Source organism: Molossus molossus, unplaced genomic scaffold (genome assembly GCF_014108415.1).
Source record: "Molossus molossus isolate mMolMol1 unplaced genomic scaffold, mMolMol1.p scaffold_m16_p_19, whole genome shotgun sequence".
Taxonomy (NCBI): Eukaryota; Metazoa; Chordata; class Mammalia; order Chiroptera; family Molossidae; genus Molossus; species Molossus molossus.
In genome coordinates this window covers 42,202,433-42,226,811 of record NW_023425354.1, presented here as the reverse complement: position 1 = coordinate 42,226,811, position 24,379 = coordinate 42,202,433, and the positions used below count along the sequence as shown (strand labels likewise).

At 56.5% G+C, this 24,379-nt stretch overlaps 1 protein-coding gene across 3 annotated transcripts; it reads left to right on the top strand.

The window, feature by feature from the left end:
* The first annotated feature begins 230 nt into the window (after positions 1–230).
* Positions 231–24,379, top strand: MYO1C (myosin IC). Of its 3 annotated transcripts, none has more exons than XM_036268719.1 (32): positions 231–518; positions 7,602–7,757; positions 7,877–7,992; positions 8,570–8,768; positions 8,847–8,927; positions 11,417–11,596; positions 11,680–11,778; positions 11,982–12,095; positions 12,176–12,247; positions 12,663–12,782; positions 12,895–12,977; positions 13,204–13,309; positions 13,419–13,499; positions 13,783–13,874; positions 16,677–16,771; positions 16,852–16,898; positions 17,000–17,080; positions 18,444–18,549; positions 18,655–18,772; positions 19,618–19,731; positions 19,806–19,882; positions 20,242–20,310; positions 20,412–20,496; positions 20,595–20,754; positions 21,044–21,127; positions 21,804–21,897; positions 21,990–22,045; positions 22,195–22,330; positions 22,408–22,478; positions 22,565–22,662; positions 22,735–22,834; positions 23,209–24,379. In XM_036268719.1, exons 1-32 carry the CDS (start codon positions 444–446, stop codon positions 23,233–23,235), a joined length of 3,192 nt encoding a protein of 1,063 aa, XP_036124612.1. In that variant the 5' UTR covers positions 231–443; the 3' UTR covers positions 23,236–24,379. The 3 variants fall into 3 exon arrangements, with proteins under 3 accessions (XP_036124612.1, XP_036124615.1, XP_036124613.1); XM_036268722.1 differs by lacking the exon at positions 231–518 and adding an exon at positions 1,413–1,472; XM_036268720.1 differs by lacking the exon at positions 231–518 and adding an exon at positions 6,170–6,223.

Below are 24,379 nucleotides of genomic sequence, written 5' to 3'. Positions count from 1 at the left end.
GGATGTGCATTCTGGTTTGGGGAGTGGTCACTGTGCTCTCCAGCTGACACCACTGAATGGGCAGGGGGAGAGGCCCAGCCATAGAGCTGCTGCGGGGAAAGGCCTACCCTCTGACCTAGAGCCCATGGTACCCCAAGGGTGGCTATATCAGCTGCTCTTGTTACCTGGGATAACAGGCATTTCCTCCCATCACTCAGCCCCTCCTCTTCCTGCCCCAACCCTCTGGGCCAAGAGGCCTCCCAATCAGACCCGGGCTGGTCCAGCTGTGTCCTGAGGAGCTGGACCAGACACATCCCCTGGGGCTGGAGTTGAAGCTGAACCAAGTAGCCATCACAGCGTGAGACCAGATTCCTGGCTTCAGGAGCCGCCATAGCCAGTGGGCAGGCAGGCAGGCCTTTGCTCAAAGGCCCCAGTGCCCAGCACGCTGGCTGTCCACAGGCGGAATGGCACTGCAAGTGGAGCTGATCCCCACCGGGGAGATCATCCGCGTGGTTCACCCCCACAGGCCCTGCAAGCTTGTAAGCTGGGATGCTCTGGGCTGGGAGGAAGGGTGGCAGTGTCTCCCTGGGCCCACAACTCTCTCTTAAGCAAGCCCCTTGGGAAAAAGGTGAGTAATGGAGAGGGGTTTTGATCCTTGGTGGGACAGGAGAAGACTGGACAAGAGCGATAAACGGAAGGAAGGGATAACGTTTTAAGCGCCACCATTAACCATTAGTAGGAGCAGGGTTTTTCAAAGTGGGGATCTGGGTTGGAATCCCTTCTCCTCCTGCTCCCTGATCCTCAGTGGGCTGGGCATAACAACACATAGGTGACAGGGCTGCTCTGAGGTCAAAGGACTAGTGCATATGAAGCTCCAGGCGCATAGTACAGGCTCAGTTAATGCCTCCCCTTTGCCGGTGGGCCCAAAGAAATGCGGCTGGGGCTGGCCAGCTCAGAGCAGTAGCTTGGGCTGAACGGAGGGTGAAGGGAGAGAGGCAATCGGAAGAACCGACCTAGTCCAGCAGGCAGAGGAGGGTTGGGTTTGCTCCGGGAATGCAAAGGGGCCCTGGGATTGTGAGGGAGCAGCACTCCATCAGAGGCACCCACCCACCTAGCAATGCAGCTGAAAGGGCCGGGTCTTCGCTGGCGGAGGGTGTGTGTATGACTGCGACACTCCTGGAAGAGAGGGGTGTGTGTCTGTGTAAATGACTGCGCCGGCCTCGTTCTGGGAGCTGGCTGTGGAATGTGCGGAACCAAGTCTCAGCGGACACGGACGAGGGTCAGAGCCAGGGAGGGCCAGCCCCGGGCGGGGCAGGGCAGGAGGGTGCGTGCGCGCGCCCGCGCTGAGGTTTGGGCCCTGCCCGGGATGACGACAGGCAGCGGCCCGGCCCCGCGCGGGCCCTGGGCGGGGAGAACGTGCTGGGACCGCGGACTCTGGAGCCGGTCACACCGCCCAGCTTGGCCCCCGCCCGCGCGCCAAAAGAACCGAGCCGGTGGGTACGCTGGGCACCGGTGTGGGGCGGGCAGCAGCCTCATGTCCCCGGGAGGCCTCTGCTGGCGGTCGGGATGGGGGAAAGGGCGGGAGGCCAGGCGCCGAGACTACCCCAAAGCTACCATGCGGGAAGCAGAGGTCGCCGGCCCCAGGATCGCTTGCGCCGAGGGTTGGCTTAGCGTGGCCCGTGCGGGATTGCAGGACCCGGTTGCGCCAGGGCTCGACCTTGTGGAGACTTAGATCACTGTGGGTAACGTGAGGGCAGGGGGGGCGGGGGAACTGGGGTCTCTAGACCCAGGAACCCAGCACGCCCTTTGGCGAGGCTCTGTCTCTAGGTTCCGGAGAAGCCGCCCAGCACCGCCCCTTCCCGTTTCCCGCCCCCTGGGCCCAGCAGCGCCAGGGGCCCTGAGCGCCTGGACTTGAGTGAGTGTGGCGGATGGGGGATTTCGAGATGAATGAGAGAATGAATGGCTTACGCACTGTCTTAATCAACTGCCCCCACGCTCGCTCTGGACTCCTGCTTACACTATTGGCTCTGTGATTCATTCATTTATACTGGTGGCTACAAGGGGTTATTGAGCCCGCACTGTGCCAGGCTTGGTGTATCCTCCAGGCAGGAGCATTCTTCTGGAAGAAACTGACCAGGAAACTAAGGGGCTGTGTGCCCTGGCTGGTGTTGTTCAGTGATTAGAGCTCGGCATGTCCATGAAGGGTCTTGGGTTTGACTCCTGGTCATGGGCGTGTACCTGGGTTGCAGGTTCGATCTGTGGCCTGGTCCAGTGTGGAAGGAGGAAAGTAATCGATGTGCCTCTCTCACATTGATCTCTCTCTCTTTTCCCCTCTCTGAACATCAATGGAAAAAATATCCTCAGATAAGGATTAACAAATAAACAAAAAAAGAAGAAGGGGCTGTGTGTTGGAGGAAGTCAGGAAGGGGTTCTGGAGGAGGTGATACCTGAGCTGAGTCTTCAAGGATGGCTAGGAGTCGGTCATTTGGGGAGGGGAAGTGTGCACAGGGCCAAGAAAACTGCAGGTGCAAAGGCAAGAAGCACAGAGAGCCATGTGTAGCTGGTGGCAGAGTGGGAGCAGCTCATTCTGTGTGTGGCGGTAAGGCATGGGGAGAGAAGGGACTATAGAGGACCACCCTGTGGTCAGCCAGGAACACAGTGGGGTAAACTGAAGACAGGGGGCCACTGGAGTCCATATGCAGGGGCATGACAAGAAGCAGTGGACGTGAAGTACAGGCTTGGCGTAGGGACTGGTGCCCTTCACTCTATTAACATGAAATGTTAATTGGACTGCATTTGTAAATACCACAGGCTACTGTGGGAAAATGGATTAACAGGAGGAAGGCCGGGAGGCCAGTTTGGAGGCTGCTGCCTGGTCCAGGAGTGGAAAGTGATGGAGGAGCAGAGGAAAGGTTTTAGCAGGTCGTGACTCTGTGGTGTGAGGAGTGGAGGGATGAGGGCAGGCCTTCTGATGCCAGGGGGTGGTGCCAGGTGCCTCCCTCTTTCCATACAGGATGTTGATCAAGGAGGGTAGGTTAAGGGGCAAGGTGCTCTGTTTACTTCTGCTGGAGTCCCAGGCAGAGGTGTCTGGCAGGCAAAAGGCCCATGGTTCTGGAGCTAGAGTTGACTAGGGCCCTGTGAGCAATCAGGTAAAGCCCCTAAGTCACCACAATTCCTCCCCATTCCCCCTCACAACAGTTTCCTTGAGTCTGGAACAGTCCTTGGTGGGGCTGCCTGGGACCAGACTTAAATTATGTTTGATAACCCTGGCCAGTTTGGCTCAGCGGTTGAGTGTTGGCCTGTGGACCAGAGAGTCCTGGGTTCAGTTCCCGCCAGGGGCACGTACCACACAAAAAATATATATATATGTTTGATAAATATAAGTTGCACACCTGTGCTGTTCCCAGCACTGTACTGCGAGTGAGATAGGCTGTGGTTCTTTCCATTGTCCCAAAAGGCCTCACAGCTGCCTCAGTAAAAATCTGCTTAAGTCAACCTATAGTAGCGATGGGGGGAGGTGTCCTCTGAACACCCATTCCTGACTTTTGTGGGACCCTTGGGGACACCTGGCCCATACTAGGTAAATAGCACTAGATGACCCACGTCTGCTGGAAACATCTCCCCAGGTTGGAGGAGACCCAGAAGCAGCCTTGGAAAATAAGTCCTGGGTCACTCAGAGGCCATGGCTACACCCAGCCCCTAGGTCTAGGGCCATGCTGGGAGCCCAAAGGCTATGGCCCACACTCCCTATCTGCTACTTCTAAGGCCAACATGTCAATAGTAAAACATACCAACAGGTGTAGTGGGCACTGCAGCCCTGGGGTCACTGAGGAAGGTCACAGCCCAGCAGGGTAGCTGTTAACCCTTACAGATAAGTTTGGAAATCTGCCAGCCCTAGTGGGGTCTCACTCCCTCAAGGCAGCCCTGAAGGAGTAGTGAGTACTAGAGTTCCTGGTTCCAGTCTCACCCCTCCTTTTACTAGTCCTGAGATCTCAAAGTCATTCACCTGCCCTGCCTCAGTTTCCCCGTCTGTAGAATGGGGGTAACAATACAGACTAGGGGCTTGGTGGGGGCATTGAAAGGAGTACCACAGGTACGCTCTCAGAACACAGGATGCCCCTGGCGCTGCAACCTTCGCGGTGTCTCTCACACGCTTGATTCCCTACCTCTACCCCCCTACACCCGAGCTGGCGCTTCCGTCCAGGGAGGCGGGGTGGGCCGGTGTGGGCTGCCGGGCCGGTCGAAGGCAGGGGCCAGCCCTCAGGCCCGCGAGGCAGTGGAGACGCTCCCTCCTTCCGCCGCCGGGCGGTGGCTACCGGGGCGCCAGAGGGCATCCCGGGAATGCGGCGGCCGGCTCCGGGTGGGGGATGGCCGACAGGACCCCTCCGCACGCGGATTCCCCTCATTCCAGCTGCCTGACGCGGCTGGGGGGGAGGGGGGCGGGCACTGCGACCACGAGGCTCCACCCCCTCCTCGGCTCCTCCCCTCGGGTCCAGCCCAGTGGCCACTTACCTCTGGTAGCTGTGCTCTTGAGCTCGCAGGTCCCCCTTCCCCCAGCCCAGGTGGGCTGGAGGCTGAGTCCGCTCCCGCTCCTGCTCGGCTCGCTCTGGAGTTTAACCTTGGGGCACCACGGAGTGCGCCCCCTCCAGCCCTGAGCCCGCCTCCGCCCGTGGGGTTTCATACCACCACCACCCCCTCCGCTCCCACTCACCTCCCAGCTGCACGCGGTGGCACCCAGTCCCCTCGCCCCCTCCAGAGCGCCCCATCTCCCAGCTGGTGCCCGCCCCGCGGGTTCCCCCGGGTCGCGGCTCCAGCCGGGCTGTTGTTCTCAAGGTAATGAACCTTCCCACGAGGCTGTAGCCCGCACCTGCCGCAGCCTCCCTCCTTCCCCAAGGAGCCCGGGTCTGAGGGTGGGGCGCCCTGGGGCTTTGGGTCCAGGCTCTGCCTTCCCCCTAAGATAAGTCAGTGTCCCCAGGATTGTGCCTCAGGTTCTTTATCTGTCAGGTTGGGGAGTGGCAGGTGAAGCTCTTGAGAGTTCTTTGTAACTGGTAGACTGGTCTGAGGGGCTTTCCCCAGCACACAAGAGGCCTGGTCTTAGGCCTGGCTCTGGGTAGGTCTGCCCCAAGCACGTGTGGAATGAATGTCTGGCCTAGAGAGGGAAGTGGTGTTCACTGAGGGCCTGGGAGGTGTCTTAGGGCTGTATCTTAGCCTTCTCCGCAACCCTTTTAGGCAGGTATTCGCCTCATTTTCAGGATGAAGAAGAGGTTGTGAGAAGTTGTGACTTGCCCGCAAACAGCTTGTAATAAATACTGCAGTCTTTTGCAAGCACTAGCGCTGGGGTCTGAGCTGAGTCTGCCTACCCAGAGTCCAGCCAGGGGAGGGCTGCTGGGGGCTGGTTTGGGAGGAGGGTGTCCTGGGCAGAAAGTATGGACGTATCCAGAGGGACCAGAGAGAGCGAAGCCCCTTCCAGAACAGGGAGACAGGTACGGAGATGTGGGTTTCCCAAATGGGAAACAGATCTCCCTAGAGGCCAGGCACACACCGCTCCGGGCAAAGGCGCCCTGTGGCTTTCCCTGTCCCTTGGGCGCGCGCTCTTGTTGACGCGGGAACCTAAAGACATTTGCTTGGAGCTTCAAGACGCGGGGCCCACCCCCCAGAGAGGGTATGGGGGTGAACAGTGTCCCGCACCGAGGCTCCGCCTGCCCGGGCGCGCCGGCCGTATTTGGACATTTCGTTCTATTTTTAACTTTACCCCGACTGGAGGTGGGGGAAAGGGAGAGGGAAATCCTGCTTCCTCCAGGACCCACGGGCCTCAGCGCTCTTCCCGCGCCTGGCTTGGAGCGCAGTGTAGACATAGGCCCGGAAGTGAGTTCCCGGTCGGTGTAGACGCGGCGGCCGCGCGGGTTCCGGGCCCCACCCTGGAACCAACGACGTCCCTCCTGGAAAACCTGACTCAGGCGCAGCCCCTGCCCGGCGGGGGAGCCCCGCCCCACCTCCCACCGCCCGCCCCGAGAGCACCCTTAGTTCCTACCCCACCCCCAACCGCAGAGGGACCCCGGAGTCCGAGCCCCAGTGAGGCGGGACGGCCGGGAGTCCCGCGCTTCCCAGGCTCACGGAGGGGGCGGCGCGGGGCGGGGCGGCCCCTCCCTCGTTGACGCGCCGCTGCCACCGAACCCCCGGCTGAGAGCACCGGGCCGCGGAGCAGGGCGCCGGGCCGCCGGGCAGGATGCGCTACCGGGCATCGGTGAGCAGGGCGGGGGCAGGGGGGTCCCGGGGGTCCTCCCCGCCTCGCAGCGGTGCCTCTGCCCCGCCAGGAAGCGGGCGCGGCGCAGGAATTTCGGGTGGAAAACGTCTCAGAAAGTTGCAGGGGGTGGAGGCCGAGGCTGGGAGGGCACCGGGAGCGCGGACCTGAGGCCCCGCTCTTAGCTCGCAGGGGAGGCTGAGAGCTCAGAGACCCGTCACCCAGGGGCATAGGGCGGGAGCCTCGGCCAGATTTGCCCGCAGCTTTAGGGCAGGATCGGGCGAAGGAGGAGCGAGGGACCGGCCAGGGAGAGGCAGGCCAAGCCTGCCTCTGGCCAGAGGTCTGGGTGGTCTGTGGTTGGACCTGGTGGCCTCTTTGGGATCTAAACCCCGCCGCCGCCGCCACCACCACCACCTTTCTCTTCTCTGACCCATGACACTTTTGGTGTCAATTTTCTAGAGCCCCAGATCCCCTTTGAAGAGTACGTTCTGGGGAAAGGGCCTTGTTGGGCCTGACCCTCTTCCTAGCCTCTGGTGGGCCCCAGAAGCAGCTGGAGGCAGGCAGCTGGGCTTTCCGTGGTAAAACCCCCACCCCCTTGAGGCCTCTCAGGCCTCTCAGTGGAGGAGGGTGTCTGGGGAGCTTGGCAGCTGATGGGGAGGGTGTGGCCCAGCTATGGGAGGGAGGCCCCCCCTTATGGGGTGGGTGTTGAGTCCAGCTGGGATGGGAGGCCCTCTGGGAGATCCCTCTGCTGTGGCCAGGGGTGGCCTCTTGCTTGGTCCCTAGAGGCTCTCCCTCTGGAAATATTGGTGGGTGGGGATGGGAGAGATTCCCCCACCCTGCCTGCAGAATTTACTCTAAGCCATTTGTCCTCCAAAAACACCTGTCACATGTCGCTTGGAGCTTAGAAACCTGAAGTCACCTGGTCTAACTCAACTCCTCCTCCTTGAGGCAGAAGCAACACTAAGAGAGGAGAGAATTTGTCCAAGGTCAACAGAGCTTTTTTTCTATTATCCCAGGAGTTCCTTCTCATGGCCCCCCTTCTCTACACAATATTAGCACCTCCCTGGATTCACTGACCTTACCTTGTTCCTGTGTCCTCTGTGCTCCAGTGTCTGTGTCCAGTTCCCATGTGCCCCATGAGGACTCTGTTTTGTGTGACCACCCATGTCCTCAGTGTTCCATGTGCTAGCTTCCTATGACCCAGGCCCAATGTACCCAGCATAGTCCATCTCCTGGATGTTCTCTGTGTCCTGTGTCCAGACCTCCTGTGTCCACCTGCCTCTGGCTGTCCTCTCAGTCCCACAGGCTGTCGTGGAGAGGGAGCAGGGGCCTTACTTTACCCTGCTGGCCCTGACCCTTTCCCATGGCTCATTCCCAACAGGCCCTGGGCAGTGACGGGGTGCGGGTGACCATGGAGAGCGCCCTGACTGCCCGTGACCGGGTGGGGGTACAGGATTTCGTGCTGCTGGAGAACTTCACCAGTGAGGCCGCCTTCATCGAGAACCTGCGGCGTCGGTTTCGAGAGAACCTCATTTATGTGAGGCCCAAGTGGGAAGACCATGGGGGTGCTGGGGGTGTTCAGAGGCAGGACTGAGGGGAAGAGAGACGTCAGGGGCCTCTAGGAGAAAATTCTGACCCTCCTCCTCCTACCCCCAGACCTACATTGGCCCGGTCCTGGTCTCTGTCAACCCCTACCGGGACCTCCAAATCTATAGCCGGCAGCATATGGAGCGTTACCGTGGCGTCAGCTTCTATGAGGTGCCACCCCACCTGTGAGTGACACCCCATCCCTATCTGAGATGACCAACCCAACCCTCACTCTAAAATGACCCCTGACCTCCCACTTTGGATGAATCACTGTTGACGTCTGTGAGGAATCCCACAGTCCCTCATCCTGGACTGACTCCATTCCCTACCCGAGATGAATCAGCTCCATCTGTTCAGGACCGCCCCAGCCCCCACACCAGCTCATTCTCATTCATGACTTATTTGCCCAACTCTACCTGGCATGGCCCCCAATCTTAGTGACAGTCTGACCCCTACCTTTGAGGGATCTTCAGCCCTTCCTATGAGTGACCCCCAACCTTCACCTGAATGACCGGTAACACCCCCACTCATAAGTGATCCTCTCCATCTTCCCTCTGAAAGTGACCCTATCCACAGCTGTGAAGAATCTCCCTTTACCCACATCTCCCCAGTCCCCATCTTCAAGGTACATGCAGCTCCCACCCACAAGTGCGCTCCAACCAGACATAGGCGTTCCCTTCCCCAGTCTTACCTGCGGGACTCCCACCACTTGCAGCTGCTTGAGCCCCTACCCCCTGAGCTCCTGACCAGCCTCTGCCCCAGGTTCGCGGTGGCCGACACTGTGTACCGTGCACTGCGCACAGAGCGCCGGGATCAGGCCGTGATGATCTCTGGGGAGAGCGGGGCAGGCAAGACAGAGGCCACCAAGCGGCTGCTGCAGTTCTATGCTGAGACCTGCCCGGCCCCTGAGCGGGGTGGTGCTGTGCGTGACCGGCTGCTACAGAGCAACCCTGTGCTGGAGGTGAGGGACCAACAGCACTGAGGAGAGGGAGGGGCAGGGAGAGAAGGCCAGCATCCCTCATGCCTCATTTGCTCCTAGGCCTTCGGAAATGCCAAGACCCTCCGGAACGATAATTCCAGCAGGTTTGGGAAGTACATGGATGTGCAGTTTGACTTCAAGGTACCTGTGATGTGCCAGGGCAGGGGTGGTGGAATTCCCATGCAATGGGTACCCACTGGTCAGGTCCTTGGCACCAGTAAACATTTATTGAGCTCCTACTATGTGCCAGACACTGTTCCAGATGCTGGTGAAACAAAACGGACAAAAATTCTGCCTTCAGGGGAGACAGACAATAAACAGAAAAATGTCATGTAGGTGACAAATGCCCTGGTAAAAAATAAAACAATGTAGGGGGTGGGCAGTTGTTCTTTCAAATAAGGCAGATAGGATAGGCCTCCCTGAAAAGGTGACAGTTTGGTAAAGGTTTGATGGAGACAGGGGAGCAAGATACTGTGCAGATACCTTGGGGAGAGAGTCCAGGCAGAGGGAATAACAGTACAAAGGCCTTGAGGTGGGAGGGTGTTTGATGTTTTCTTTTTTTAAAAATATTTTTTCTTTATTGATTTGAGAGAGAGAGGAAGGGAGAGGGAGAGATAGAAACATTGACGAGAGAGAACATCGATTGGCCGCCTCTTGCATGCCCCTCGCTGGGGATTGGGCCCACAACCTGATCATGTGTCCTGACCAGGAACCAAACGGTGCGTGGGTCGTCGCTCAACCTCTGAGCCACACCGGCTGGGCGGGGGTTTGGTGTTTTCAAGCGAGGAGGGCAGAGTGGCTGGAGAAAAGAGCGAGGGGCCAAGGAATAGGAGAAGAGGCCGAACAGTGCAGGCCCTTGAGGATCTTTGTATGAACTTTTTTTTGTTTAATCCTCACCCCAGGATTTTTTTTTTTTAAATCTTCACCCAAGGACATTTTTGCATTCATCTTCAGATAGAGCGAGAGGGAGGAAGAGAGAGAGACAAACATCCATGTGAGAGAGACACATCGAGTGGTTGCCACCCGCACGACCCCAACTGGAACCAGGGACAAACTGCAACCGAGGTACATGCCCTTAGCGGGAACCGAACCCGGGACCACGGGCTGATGCTCTAACTGCTGAGCCAAACTGACCAGGGCACCCCAGGATATTTTTACATTTATCTTTCTCAGATAGAGTGGGAGGGAGAGAGAGAGAGAGATAGAAACATCGATGTGAGTGAGACACATTGATTGGTTGCCACCTGCACGACTCCAGCCTGGGCTGGGTTCAAACCGCAACTAAGGTACATGCCCTTGGCTGGAATCAAACCCAGGACTCTCTGGTCCATGGGCCGATGCTCTAATAGCTGAGCCAAACCGGCCAGGGCTGTATGAACTTCTTTTGTTGTGTTTTAATTCTCACCCGAGGATATGTTTTTATTTTATTTTATTTATTTATTTTCTTTATTGATTTTAGAGAGAGAGGAAGGGAGAGAGAAAGACAGAAACATCAATGAGTGAGAACATCAATTGGCCGCCTCCTGCATGCCTCCCACTGCGGATTGGGCCCATAACCTGGGCATGTGCCCTGGCTGGGAATCGAACCAGCGTCCTCTTGGTGCACGGTCGATGTTCAACCATTGAGCCGCACCAGGCAGGCCTGAGGATATGTTTTTAGAGAGAGGAAAGTGGGGAGAGAGAGACACACACAAACATTGTTGTAAGAGAAAAATATCGATTGGTTGCCTCCCGTACATACCCTGATCAGGGATTGAATATGCAACCTAGGTATGTACCCTGATCAGGAATTGAACCCGCAACCTTTTGGTATGTGGGACAATGTTCCAACCAACTGAGCCACCTGGCCAGGGTTGAACTTTTTTGTTTTTTACTTTATGTATTGATTTTAGGGAGAGAGTAAGAGAGAAACATCGATTTGTTCTACTTATTTATACACTCATTGGTTGCTTCTTGTTTGTTCCTTGACCCAGGATCGAACTTGCCACCTTGGCATATAGGACGTGAACTTTGTTGTTGTTGTTGTAACTGAGTGGAAGGGGGGTCCATCAGAAGATTTGGAACAGAAGTGTGTCAGGATCTAACTTTCCTCTTACAAAGATTGTTCTGACTGCTTTGTTGAGAATAGATGGTCAGAGGACCAGGCCAAGCAGGAAAGCCAGTAAGGAAGCTGATATAGTCTAGGTGACCATGACTGGAACCAGCGTGGTGGCAGTGGGGGTGGTGAGCAGTGGTTGGATCCTGGGGTTTTGAAGCTTCAGGCTGCAGGATTGGCTGTCTGACTGGATGAGGGGACTGCATACTTCTTGGCCTGAACACCTAGAAGGATGAAGTAACCACTGACCAGGACGGAAGGCCCTCGGAGGAGCAGGCCTGAGGAGGGAGATTAGGAGTTCAGTCTCAGGCCTGTTAAGTTGGAGATGCCCACTGTACACCCAAGTGGAGCTGACAGGTAGATAGGGTTGAATGTCCTTGTTTCTTAGACGAAGGAACTGAGGCGGGGGGGCTTGCCTGAGCCCACGCAGCTAGTGGCAGAGCTGGAGTTAGAGCCCAAGAATGCAGAGGAGAGAAGGGATGGACCCCATTCCCCGGTCCCCCTGAGCAGTCACCATGTTCTGTCCTGTCCACAGGGTGCCCCGGTGGGTGGCCACATTCTCAGTTACCTCCTGGAGAAGTCCCGTGTGGTCCACCAGAATCACGGGGAGAGGAACTTCCACATTTTCTATCAGCTGCTGGAAGGGGGTGAAGAGGAGACACTTCGCAGGCTGGGCTTGGAACGCAACCCCCAGAGCTACTTGTACCTGGTGAAGGTGAGTAGCTGGTGGGCAGGGCAGGTGCCACCTGGGGAGCAGCACAGCGCCAGGCTAGTCACCCAGCTTTGCCCCTCCCCCAGGGTCAGTGTGCCAAAGTCTCCTCCATCAATGACAAGAGTGACTGGAAGGTCGTCAGGAAGGCTCTCACAGTCATCAACTTCACTGAGGATGAAGTAGAGGTGAGGCCTGTGCTGGGGACCCTCCCTCTCCTCTTGTCATACCCTGAAAATCTCAGTTCACGTTGACAGCCCATTTCCACTTAGATCCTCCTTCTCCTCTCAAACACTTCACCCTCGTCCCCACTCATCTGAGCCTCCCCTGCTTGCCCTCACGGAACTCCCAGCCCCTCCTAGGACTTTCATCTGCCCTTTCTGTCCCCCAGGACCTGCTGAGCATTGTGGCCAGCGTCCTGCATTTGGGCAACCTCCACTTTGCTGCCGATGAGGAGAGCAACGCCCAGGTCACCACTGAGAATCAGCTCAAGTATCTAACCAGGGTGAGCAGGGTGAGCAGAGGGCGAGGGAAGAGCAGCTGGGCAGGGGGAAGGGCACCCTCACCATGCGCCCCCCTTGACAGCTCCTTGGCGTGGATGGCTCGACGTTGCGGGAAGCCCTGACGCACAGGAAGATCATCGCCAAGGGAGAAGAGGTGAGGCCAGGCCTGTGCCTCAGGAGGGGGGTGAGGGGCGCAAGTGTTCCAGGGTAGCCCCACTCTCATCATCGCCCCTTCCCCTAGTCGGCCCACCTGGTTCTCAGCAGGGCTGGAAGGACATGACAGGTGGCTCAGAGAGGCACAGGGAGCTGGCCAGGGTCACACAGGAAGAGGGTGATGGAGTCAGGCTGGAACCAAGATTCCTACCTCTAGGAATGAGGCCTCTTGTCCCTATACCTTCTTCCCTCTGGTGTGGTCACTGTGCCTTCTCCCGTGCACCCTCACACACACACACCCCTGAGCGGGAGGCCAGAGGAGGCCTAGTTTCCTGGTGTTTGGCCTGAACGCAAAGGGGAGGGAGGTGGGAAGGCGTCTTCAGCATTCATCTGCCTGTCTCACGCCACACTTGCAGCTCCTGAGCCCCCTGAACCTGGAACAGGCTGCGTATGCTCGAGACGCCCTCGCCAAGGCTGTGTATAGTCGAACTTTCACCTGGCTGGTCGGGAAGATTAACAGGTCCTTGGCCTCCAAGGTGAGGGCATGGTCCAGGCTGCTCCCGAGGCAGCAGGGCAGGCAGCCCCGGGAGGCTTGGGGCTGGGAGCTGGCAGGCATGGGGACCCATGCTCTTGGTTGAATGGCCCTAGGATACCGAGAGCCCCAGCTGGCGGAGCACAACGGTCCTTGGGCTCCTGGACATTTATGGCTTCGAAGTGTTTCAGCACAACAGGTCAGTGCCCTCTTCCTCCAGACTGTCTCTCCTCTTGTCTCCTTGTCCTGGTCCCTCTCCTCTGTCCCCTACCTCTCTCATCCCTGTCATTGGTTCCCCAACCGTCCTGGGTTCTGATCAGTGTTTCTGTCCATAACTGCTCAGTGTCCTCACGCATTTTTCCCTTCCCCTTCCTGGTCCTGTGGCCGCCTCGATCTCCCGTGGTCTCTTCTGCCTTTCTTCACAGCTTCGAGCAGTTCTGCATCAATTACTGCAACGAGAAGCTACAGCAGCTCTTCATCGAACTCACCCTCAAGTCAGAACAGGAGGAGTATGAGGCAGAGGGCATAGCGGTGAGCGCAGGCCGGCAGGTGTCCCCAAGTGTCATAGGAAGCCCAGGCATCAGTCCTGGGAGAGGCACCAGGACCCCATGATGATGTCCTCCTTCCCCTCACCCCTCAGTGGGAGCCTGTCCAGTATTTCAACAACAAGATCATCTGTGATCTGGTAGAGGAGAAATTCAAGGGCATCATTTCCATTTTGGTGAGTCCCCTGTTTCTCTAAGGCCTCGCGTGGGGGTCTGGGTGGGAGAACGTCACTCCTTCCCCTCTCTCTCCAGGCCGGTCCACGAACGGCCAGTTTGGGGCTGAGCAGGGACAGGGCAAGGCTGTGCATGGAGGCTGGCTGGACCTGGAAGCTGTCTCTCAGAGGCCCTTATGATCTGCACCTTTCCCCTGTGTTTCTGCCTCCTGCATCGTGCCCCCAAATTACCTGTGCTCTCCAGCCCCTCCCCTGATACATCCATCACTCTGTGCCACACCCCCAGGATGAGGAGTGTCTGCGCCCTGGGGAGGCCACAGATCTGACCTTTCTGGAGAAGTTGGAGGACACCATCAAGCACCATCCACACTTCCTGACGTGAGTGGGGTTGCAGGGCTCACTTGGGTAGACTCTGTGGAAGCCTGGGATCCTCCACAGTCATAAAACACCAGCCACAAGAAGATACCAGAGGAGGTGCACGGTTCAGGACAGGCGCACAAAGCCACAGCTCACAGCACATCCATGAAGGAAGGAGCCAGGAGCATGGCCTCCGCCCTATTTTCTGAGCATGAAACTTGCTAAGATTTTTTAGCTTCCTTATTTGGAAATTGCTTTTTATTTAAGGCATCCCCTAAAGTGGGGAGAGGGAGAAAGGATGCAAGCCCCTCTGTCTCAGCTCTGTTCTGCATGTTCTGTGCACATCTCCTCTAACCTGACGCAGCCTCTGGAGGAGGTGTCCGCGGTGCTGTCTCCATTTTACTGAGGCTCAAGGAGAAGTCATTTGCCCAAGGTTATCTCACATCTAGTAAGTTACAGAGCTGGGACTGAGTCCCAGGGCTGCGAATGCCAAAGCCCTGAGCACTTTTGCTTAATAGAATATTAAGGCTCTTTTTCTGATTGTAAAAATAACGTTGCTCACTGGAAAAAAGCTGGAATGTGTGTAAAAGCCACTCGTGGTCCTGTCACCCAGAGGTCATCACTGGTAACAATTCGAGGCATTTCCTTCCTGCCTTTTTCTATACATTTTTTTTTTCATAGTTGAGAACTTTCTGTGTACAGCAAGTCCTCAAATAATGTTTCGGTCAGTGTCATTTGTTGATGGGATGTCCTGGGAACTTCACTTTTGTTTATATCAATTAACATATGGTAAAATTGGTTTCATTCTACATCATCGTTTCACTTCAAGTCACCTATTGACAATGTTAAGTGAGAACTTTACTGAAGAAGGCTCAGGGCAATGTTATATCCTGAGTGTTTTCCTGTATCATCAGAGAAATCTCAAAATGTTTTCTTTGCCCTGGCCGGTTTGGCTCAGCGGTTAGAGCGTCGGTTAGATGTTTCTCTCTCTCTCTCTCTCTCTTCTTCTCCCTTCCTCCCACTCTATCTGAACCAAAAATGGTCCTCGGGTGAGGATAAAAAAAACAAATGCTTCCTCTAATGGCTCTAACCCAGCCTCTGGGGGCCCCTGGCCAGCCTCTAGGTTTCTGCTAAGTAACAAAGCTGCCACAGACATCTTTGTGCCTTAAACCTCTACCTATGTCTCTGGTTAGTTGCTTGCTATAGTTCTTGTTTGGCCCTGGCTGGTTTGGCTCAGCGGTTAGAGCATCAGCCCGCGGCCCCGAGAGTCCTGGGTTTGGTTCCCGCCAAGGGCATGTACCTTGGTTGCAGTTTGTCCCCGGCCCTGGTTGGTCGTGCGGGTGGCAGCCACTTGATGTGTCCCTTTCACGTCGATGTTTCTCTCTGTCTCTCTCTCCCTCCCACTCTATCTGAACAAAAAATGGAAGGAAAAAAAATGTCCTCAGGTGAGGATTAAAAAAAATAGTAATAATAGTTCTTGTTTGTTTGTTTTGTTTTATTAGGTTTCACCTGAGGTTTTCCACTGATTTTTAGAGAGAGTGGGAAGGAGGGAGGGGGAGAGAGAAACATCGATGTGAGACAGGCACACAGATTGGTCGCCTCCCACACGTGCCCCAACCAGGGGCCAGGAATTGAACCCGAAACCCAAGTACATGCCCTTGACCAGGAATCGAACCTGTGACCCTCTGGTGCCCAGGCCAGTGCTCTAACCACTGGGAACACTGGATATTTTTTGTCCATTGATTTTCTTAGATAGAGTGGGAAGGAGAGGGAGGGAGGGGGAGAGAGAGAGAGAGAGAGAGAGAGAGATACATTGATAAGTTGTGTCTCTCAACCCCGACCAGGGCCGGGGATCAAATCTACAACCAAAGTACATGCCCTTGACCAGGAATCAAATCCGTGACTCTGGTCTGCAGGCTGACGCTCTAAACACTGAATCACACCGGCCAGGGCATGCATTAGTTCTTAAAAGTAGAAAATGGGCCCTGGCCAATGTGGCTTGGTTGGTTGGAGTGTCAGCCCCTGCACCAAAAGGTTGCGGATTCAATTCCCAGTCAGGGCATGTAAGTGAGGCAACTAATCTTTTGCACATTGATGTTTCTCTTTCTCTCCTTCCCTCTCTTCAAATAATTAATAAAACAACGTATCCTTGGCTGGGCTGGAGTGGCTCAGTTGGTTGCGCATTCTTCTGTGCACCGAAAAGTTGCAGGTTTGATTTCCAGTAGGAGCATATACCCAGGTTGCAGGTTCAATCCCTGATTGGGGCACATATAGGAAGGCAACCATCTCTCACATCGATGGTTCTCTCTCTGTCTCCCTCCCTCCCTTTCTTCCTTCCACTCTCTCAAAATCAGTGGAAAAATATCCTTGGGTGAGGATTAACAACAACAACAAAATGTGGAAAGTGGGCTAAAGGGTATAAACATGCTTAACACTAAAGTCATCTCTTGGGGCAGATTCCATTCTTAAAATGTAGTGGGCAGTGCTCAGCCTTCTGAGCAGTCATGCAATAGCCAGAGGCATTGGCATTGAGAGTAGCCCTCGCCCAGTGTGCCCTGGCAGTGCAGGCCAGATCCTGGTCCTGGCACAGTGTGATCCTGGGCAAGTGGGCAAGACCATCTACCTCCCTTAGGCTCATTGGCTACCTCTGCAGGCAGGCTAATGGCTTGGCCCTAGCTACTACGAGGCAGAGTAGGCTGTTAGGGTGGCCCTGGGCATGCCTGCTCTTACTGGATGTCTGTTTCCTCCCTCTAAGGCTCTTTAGCAGGCAGGGAGCAGGCTCAAGCCAGCAATCTATAGCTTCCTCTCCCTGTCACCCCCCAGGCACAAGCTGGCTGACCAGCGGACCAGGAAATCCCTGGGCCGCGGGGAGTTCCGCCTTCTGCACTATGCTGGGGAAGTAACCTACAGCGTGACCGGTGAGGATTCTGGGGCTGGGTCCCCACAGTGGGCAGGGGGGCGGGCTCCTCCTCACCTCACATCTGCTCTCCCTTCCCAGGGTTTCTGGATAAAAACAATGACCTTCTCTTCCGGAACCTAAAGGAGGTGAGGAGGACTCCAGGTTTGGCCCTGAATGATCCGTGTCCCAGGAATCTGTCTGCTTGCCCCCTGTACTACCACCTTGATCCCTTGCTCTGCCCTCACAGACCATGTGCAGCTCGGAGAATCCCATCATGAGCCAGTGCTTCGACCGGAGCGAGCTCAGTGACAAGAAGCGGCCAGAGACGGTGTGGAGGCTGTGGGACCCGGGGGGCCTGTGTGTGCACGTGGATAAGCCTGGGAGTTGGCCATATGCACTCGAGCTTGTGTGTTTGTTGATGCCTGTGTGCACATCTGTGTGTGTCTGGAAGGCTGCTTGGGGTGTGTAGCTGTGCCTACCTCTGTGTGTGCCTGTGTGTGCATCTGTCTTTATGCATATACATAACCACTGCTCCATTTCAGTCCTTGTTACCTCTCCTCTGAGCCAGCCAACCTCCTCCCTGGTGTCCTGATTCCTCATCTGCCCTTATCAAGCGTCTTCCACATATCTGCTCTGGAGATATATCAAATTGCAGATCTGTTCTTGTCATTCCCTCACTCCAAATTCCTCTATGGTTCCCTTATTCCCTCAAGGTAAAATTCACTCTCCCTAATGTGACTCTTGAGTCCTGCTCTGATACTGCCTCTGCCTGCCTCTAACCCCCTTTTCTACTTCCCACCTGGGATCATGTGCTGTTTATAGCTCTCTGTGTACATCAAGCCTTTGCTCAGGCTGTCCCTCTGCCTGGAATGCTTTTCTCTGTTTGCTTCCTTCTGGCTGTCTCCTACCTATCTTCTTCTTCTTCTTTTCCTCCCCCCCTTCCCCCCTCCCCCATTCCTCCTCTCCTCCTCTCCCCCTCCTCCCCTCCTCCCCCTCCTCCCCTCCCTCTCCTCCCCCTCCTTCTTTAATTGATTTTTAGAGAGAGAAAGAAAGGAAAAGAGAGAGAGAGAAACATTGATTTGTTGTTCCACTTATGCATTCATTGGTTGATTCTTGTATGTGCTCTGAATGGGGATCAAACCCACAACTTCTAACCAACTGAGCTACCCAGCCAGGGCTCCTACATATCTTTTAAATCTTAGCTGAAGGGTCATGTCCAGAAGGCCTGTCCTGATGCCCACTACCCCACAGAGTGGATTAGTTGCCCCTTCTTGGTGCTCCCAGAACCACAGGCATACATGGTAGATTGCGAGTCTGCTTGAAGATTCTGCAGAGCAGTGTACAGGGATAATGTTTGAGGCATAGGTGTAGGATACCTTGTTTAGGAACGTGGCCCTGAAATTCTAGAGAAAATGGTTGCCAAAGTAAGACGTAGGATTGAGCAGCCTGAGCAGGATTTTTAGACCCCAGTGAGATTCCTAAACTGAGATCTCTAGCCAAGCCATAATGATGCAGGTGGGGGTAGTCCGTCCCCTTCTGCTATTGTGAGGGAGGAGGTAGGAGGAAGCGCCCCAGCAGGGTAGGGGGTGGTTGTGGGAATTGTTGCTGCTTTGCCCCAGGGAGAGGCTGTGCCAGGGATCAGTGGCCTCAGCCCATCTCCAGCCAACCTTTCATTCACCTTGGCTCACCAGGTGGCCACCCAGTTCAAGATGAGCCTCCTGCAGCTGGTAGAGATCCTGCAGTCTAAGGAGCCCGCTTATATTCGCTGCATCAAGCCCAATGATGCCAAACAGCCCGGTAGGCCCCTTCCACCCATGGGCCTGTGGGGCTTACTCTCTGGGTGAGGGCTATGTGCCATCTGTCCATGCAAGCCCACCGATTTCCCTGTTACCCCTCCTCCAGGCCGCTTTGATGAGGTGCTAATCCGGCACCAGGTGAAGTACCTGGGACTGATGGAGAACTTGCGTGTGCGCAGAGCTGGCTTCGCCTATCGCCGAAAATATGAAGCTTTCCTGCAGAGGTGGGGGCGGGGCCTGACTCAGTGCTAGGGGAAGGGGTCCAGAGGGTAGGAGCCTCTTAGATCCTGGGAGGGAAAACGGGGACTCTGGGCCCCATTTCAGAGACAGAATGCTGAGACTGAGCTGCTGTGGGGCCCTTCCATGCTGCAGGCCTAAGGTCAGCCTTGGAGAACACCCACCCCACCAGGCCTTGCCCTCATGGAGCATCTGGGCAGGGGTTCATGAGACAGGCACCCACATACCTGTCATCAGGATCAGTGGTGAATGCTAATGAGAAGGACAGAGCTTCTGATCAGCTCAGAAAGGAGAGAACAGCTTTGTGGTCATTCTGACTTAGGGGTCTGGGAGTCAGTCAGGTGTGAATTCCGTCTCTGCTACTTCCCAGCCGGTGGCCTTAGGCAGATGAGGATACCTCAGTCGCCTTATCTTTAAAATGGGGATAACAGCCCTGGCCGGTTTGGCTCAGCGGTTAGAGCGTCGGCCTGAGGTCCGGAGAGACCCGGGTTCGGTTCCCGCTAAGGGCACGTACTTCGGTTGCAGTTTGTCCCGGCCCTGGTTAGTCGTGCGGTGGCAGCCACTCGATGTGTCCCTTTCACATCGATGTTTCTCTCTCTCTATCTCTTCCTCTCTCTCCCTCCCACTCTACCTGAACAAAAAAATGGAAAAAAAGTTCTCTGGTGAGGATAAAAAAATAAAATAAAATGGGGATAACAGAGCCTCCTCCCAGGCTTTCTGTGAGCTGCCAGTTAGGGGACTTCCCAGCAGGTGTCCAGAAAAGCTGATTTGGGTCCCCAGGGAAGGGTGCTCGCTGGGGTGGAGTTGGGTGCATATCTGCTCTTGCCCCCAGGTACAAGTCGCTGTGCCCGGAGACATGGCCCACTTGGGCAGGACGTCCTCAGGATGGGGTGGCTGTGCTGGTCAGGCACCTCGGCTATAAGCCAGAAGAGTACAAGATGGGCAGGTGAGTGGTGCCCACTCCTGGGTCTAGGGGGCATGGGGGTGGCAACGAGGGGCTAATCACTGCTGCCCTCCCAGGACCAAGATCTTCATCCGCTTTCCCAAGACCCTGTTTGCCACAGAGGATGCCCTGGAGGTCCGGAGGCAGAGCCTGGGTGAGAGAGAGGCCCCGCCCTTACTGTCCCAGTGGGATCTGTCTGGGAAGCAAGAAATACATCACTGCATTCGGGCTCCTTTTCCAGGAAGTCCACCTTGCCCACATTCAGCTGCCCTCCTTACCAGCTCCAGCCCCAGCACCTGCCATCTGTCCTGCCCTTTGGCACAAACTCTGAGCATGTTCTCACGTTCCTTTGCTCCCTCCTACTCACTTTCATTTAGTCTGCCTTCTTATTTCTCCTCTTATCAATAGTCCTTCAACCACTCCCTTATTCATGCTGCTCAGTGAGCTCTGATAGGCAGGCCCCCAGCAAGATCCCCTGAGCTCTGGTCAATTGACTTTCTTTCCCAACCGCAGCCACGAAGATCCAGGCCTCCTGGAGGGGCTTTCACTGGCGGCAGAAATTCCTCCGGGTGAAGCGATCAGGTTCGGAGGCCCAGGGGTCTTCAGGGGGCAGGGTCTGGGGCTAGGGTGGGCCACCTGGGTGAGGAGATGAGATAGAGGTCAGCCATTTGCGGTCTCTGCAGCCATCTGCATCCAGTCGTGGTGGCGGGGAACGCTGGGACGGAGGAAGGCGGCCAAGAGGAAGTGGGCAGCACAGACGATCCGGCGGTGAGCGCTGGGGCACCGTGAGGGTGCAGAGCTGGGCATGTGTACGGGGGCCGCTGTCAGACTTCTCACCCTCATCGCGTTGGGCTCCCCATTCCCAGGCTCATTCGAGGCTTTATCCTGCGCCATGCACCCCGTTGCCCCGAGAATGCCTTCTTTCTGGACCATGTGCGCACATCTTTTTTGCTCAACCTGCGGCGGCAGCTGCCCCGGAATGTCCTGGACACTTCCTGGCCCACACCACCACCTGCCCTGCGTGAGGTCTGTGGACCCTCCCTGCTGATGTAGGGCCCCTCAAAGCACTCAGTGGAGGGACCCAATTATCACGTGGCCAGAGGAACAGTTAAGAGGCCTCCCCAAGGGAGGGGAACTGGGGCTGGGCCATGGACAATGAGATGTTTTTCAAGAAACAACTTGGGAATGGAACAGGTTGTCCATATTGAGGGGGTGTTGCTTAGGCCAAAGCCCGGTGGTGGGCATATGCCTGTTGTCCTCAGAGGGGGAAGGGAGCCAGGCTGTCTCGGTGCCCTGATACCGCTCGTGCCCACAGGCCTCAGAGCTTCTGCGGGAGTTGTGCATGAAGAACATGGTGTGGAAATACTGCCGGAGCATCAGCCCCGAGTGGAAGCAGCAGGTACGGAGAGCCAGGACACAGGTGTGGGCTGGCAGTGGGCACCACTCGAAGAGTGCCAGCCTGGGGAGCACTTGACCCCTGATTTATCATGTGACCTAAAATGGATTCCAGCCCCTCTTTGGTCTCATGTGTGAAACAGAAGCCGGAGTAGGTTGTGGGTGGAAAATAGGGTTCACCTTCTGGGCCAGCTCCACTGGATGGGTAGAGGCTTCCCAGAGCCGTGTTGTAGCTTCAGTCTAGTCGACTGGTAATGTCTGCCATGGTTTTGGAGACAGACATTGCTGGCCAATGTGCCTTATATTTGCCAACTCAATAGTGGGTGATGCGGAAGGACCTGCCTGCTCAGACAACATGCAGTTGTTTCGAGTATTAGCAGTCAGCCAGCTTCAGGATCCTGGGTTAAAGCTGAATATTGAGGGTTCCAGGGCCTAATGAGGGAAATTATCCCCATAACTGGGCCTGGACCTGGGAAGCTGTCATGACCCTTTTAGGGAACTCTGCCGTGGTTGGTGGAGCCGGGGGTACGGTGAGGGGGGCTAATGGGAGTGTTGGTGGCAGGGTTTAGCCTCCTGATGTTGGAGCCAGAAAGAAGGTGAGAGATGCTTTCTCAGCCTCTGAGGCTGGCCTGCCCCCCACCCCACTCTGACACCCCTCCTCCCTGCCCTTGTCTCCTCAGCTGCATCAGAAAGCCGTGGCTAGTGAGATCTTCAAGGGCAAGAAGGACAATTACCCCCAGAGTGTCCCCAGGCTCTTCATCAGCACACGGCTTGGTGAGCCCCTGACTTTGCAGTGCTCAAACCCTTCATCACCATCCTAGTCCCCTCTCTCCTCGTCTGACCCCTCTCCCCGATCTGGGTTGCAGGTGCAGACGAGATCAGCCCCAAAGTGCTGCAGACCCTAGGCACCGAGCCCATCCAGGTGAGGCCCTACCTGCAGCCCTTAGTCCAGCATAGTTTTGCTACCCAAGGGCTAGATGGGGGCATCAGGGCCTGGGCAGAGGGTAAGGGGGCTTTCCCTGGAGCCCCCTCAGCCCCCCCCCTGGCCCTCACCCCACGCTCTGTCCTCAGTATGCAGTGCCTGTAGTGAAATACGACCGAAAGGGCTACAAACCCCGACCCCGGCAGCTGCTCCTGACACCCAGCGCCGTGGTCATCGTGGAGGATGCCAAAGTCAAGCAGAGGATTGATTACACCAACCTGACAGGTGAGCCAGAGTCCAGCGCTGCCTGGGGAGGACCCCTGCTCTGACCCTTGATCCCTGACCTTTGTGCTCTCCGTCAGGCATCTCCGTCAGCAGCCTGAGCGACAGCCTCTTCGTGCTGCATGTGCAGCGTGAGGACAACAAGCAGAAGGTGCCCCTTTGGGGACTGGGAGGCAGGGTGAGTGAGTTCACTGGGTCTGGGCAGAGCCTGACCCCTCTCCTTGCCTGGGTCCCCAGGGGGACGTGGTGCTGCAAAGTGACCATGTGATTGAGACACTGACCAAGACGGCCCTCAGCGCTGACCGTGTGAACAACATCAACATCAACCAGGGCAGGTGAGGCAGGGGGGGTGGAGAGGGGCCGTGTGTACACATGTGTGCAGTCCTCACACACACCCTCCCCTCCAGCATCACGTTTGCAGGTGGCCCCGGCAGGGACGGCATTATTGACTTCACACCTGGCTCAGAGCTGCTCATCACTAAGGCCAAGAACGGTCACCTGGCTGTGGTGAGTGGACCTGGCTGGCAACACCTGCTTCCCTGCTGATGGCCCTGGGACTGGGCTGGAGCCTCCGGTGACCAGGGCTTCCTTGGCAGTGCCGTACCACCCTTGTCACCTGTTGCCCATTGAGGGCCAAAGAGAGGGGCCTTTTGAGCCCCCACAGTGCAGAGAGTCATAAAGATGGCAGCATGGGGAGGTGGGAAAGACCTAGGGGCTCGGGGGATCCTCGGTGGGAGGAGAGGCCCACTCTGGCTAGGGCAGGGAGTCCGATGGGAGTAGGACCAGCTGCTGCTGCGAGTTCCTCACCCGTGAAGACAAGTGCCTGGTGCACCTCTGTCTACTTCCCGCTCACCACTTGGCTTCCCCCTCTGCCCCCGCAGGTGGCCCCACGGCTGAACTCTCGGTGATGAAGGTGCCCGCTGGACCCTCCCACCTCCCAATGCTTTGCTTTTCCTCTCCTCCCCGTCCCAGTTACCAAAGACTTGAGCTTCCAGACAGGGACCCAGGGACACCCCAAAGCCCTCCGACAAACTCCTGCCTCCTGCTCGTCCTCTCTTGAGGGAGCTGCCCCAGGAGTGGGCCAGGCCGGGCCACAGCAATAGGAAAGCCGGGGCCAGAGGCGGACGTGCCCGCCCCACTGCCAATGCCAAATATTTGAGAGAAGGGAACTTTTGCTGAGGTTTTCTGGGATTTTTTGACACTTTATAGGAAACTATTTTTTTTAAAGCTATTTTCCCACCCCAAGACACACTGGATGTGTTTCCCTGACTCCAGCAGGGCAGAGAACGTAGCCCAGAGGTTGGGCGGTCTGGGCCCTGGTGCCCTCTTCCCTGCCCAGGCCGCCCCATCCTCCTTGTTCCCTTGGCACCTTGTCTGCCTGTCTGCCTACCCACCTATACCTTTTGCAGCCCACTCTGACATCGAGAGGGGGCCTGAGACCACCCTTGCCTGCCCCCTTCTTCCTGCCTTAAAAATGCCCTTTTAATATCAGCAGCCTAGCTGAGGGCATCCTGGGGTGGGGGAAGGAGTCTTAGCCCATAGAATTTGGATGACAGAGAGCATCTAGTCCAGCCTCTTGGTGCAACAGCAGGAGACAGTGGCCCAGAGAGGGGAAGGGACTTGCCCTTTATCTAACAGGTTGGGGCAAAACCAGGACTGCACCCCTGTACCCTCAGCACACCTCACTGCCTCTTCTGGGGACACGGGGCCCCACAAAACAGGCTCATGTCTTACGGGTGCATGTGGCTCCCTGACCAGCAATCACCCTTAGGGGCCACCAGATCGGAGAAGCACTTCTGCCTGAGTCCATGCCTTAGGATGTTACCCTGAGCACATAACTTTGGCCCCAACTCAAGTATGTGAGGCCTTTCCTGGGACCTGAGCTGCTCCCTGTCCTGGGAACCTGAGGAAGGGGCTGGCCTTGGGAGGAGCTGCAGGGGCATCACCTCTTTCTGCTGCTTCTCCCCCCACACCTCCCCAGAGGGCCGGGGGCTGTCCAGCCGCCTCTGCCTCCTGGGGTCTTGGCCCACTGCTGACACTTCTGCGACCCAG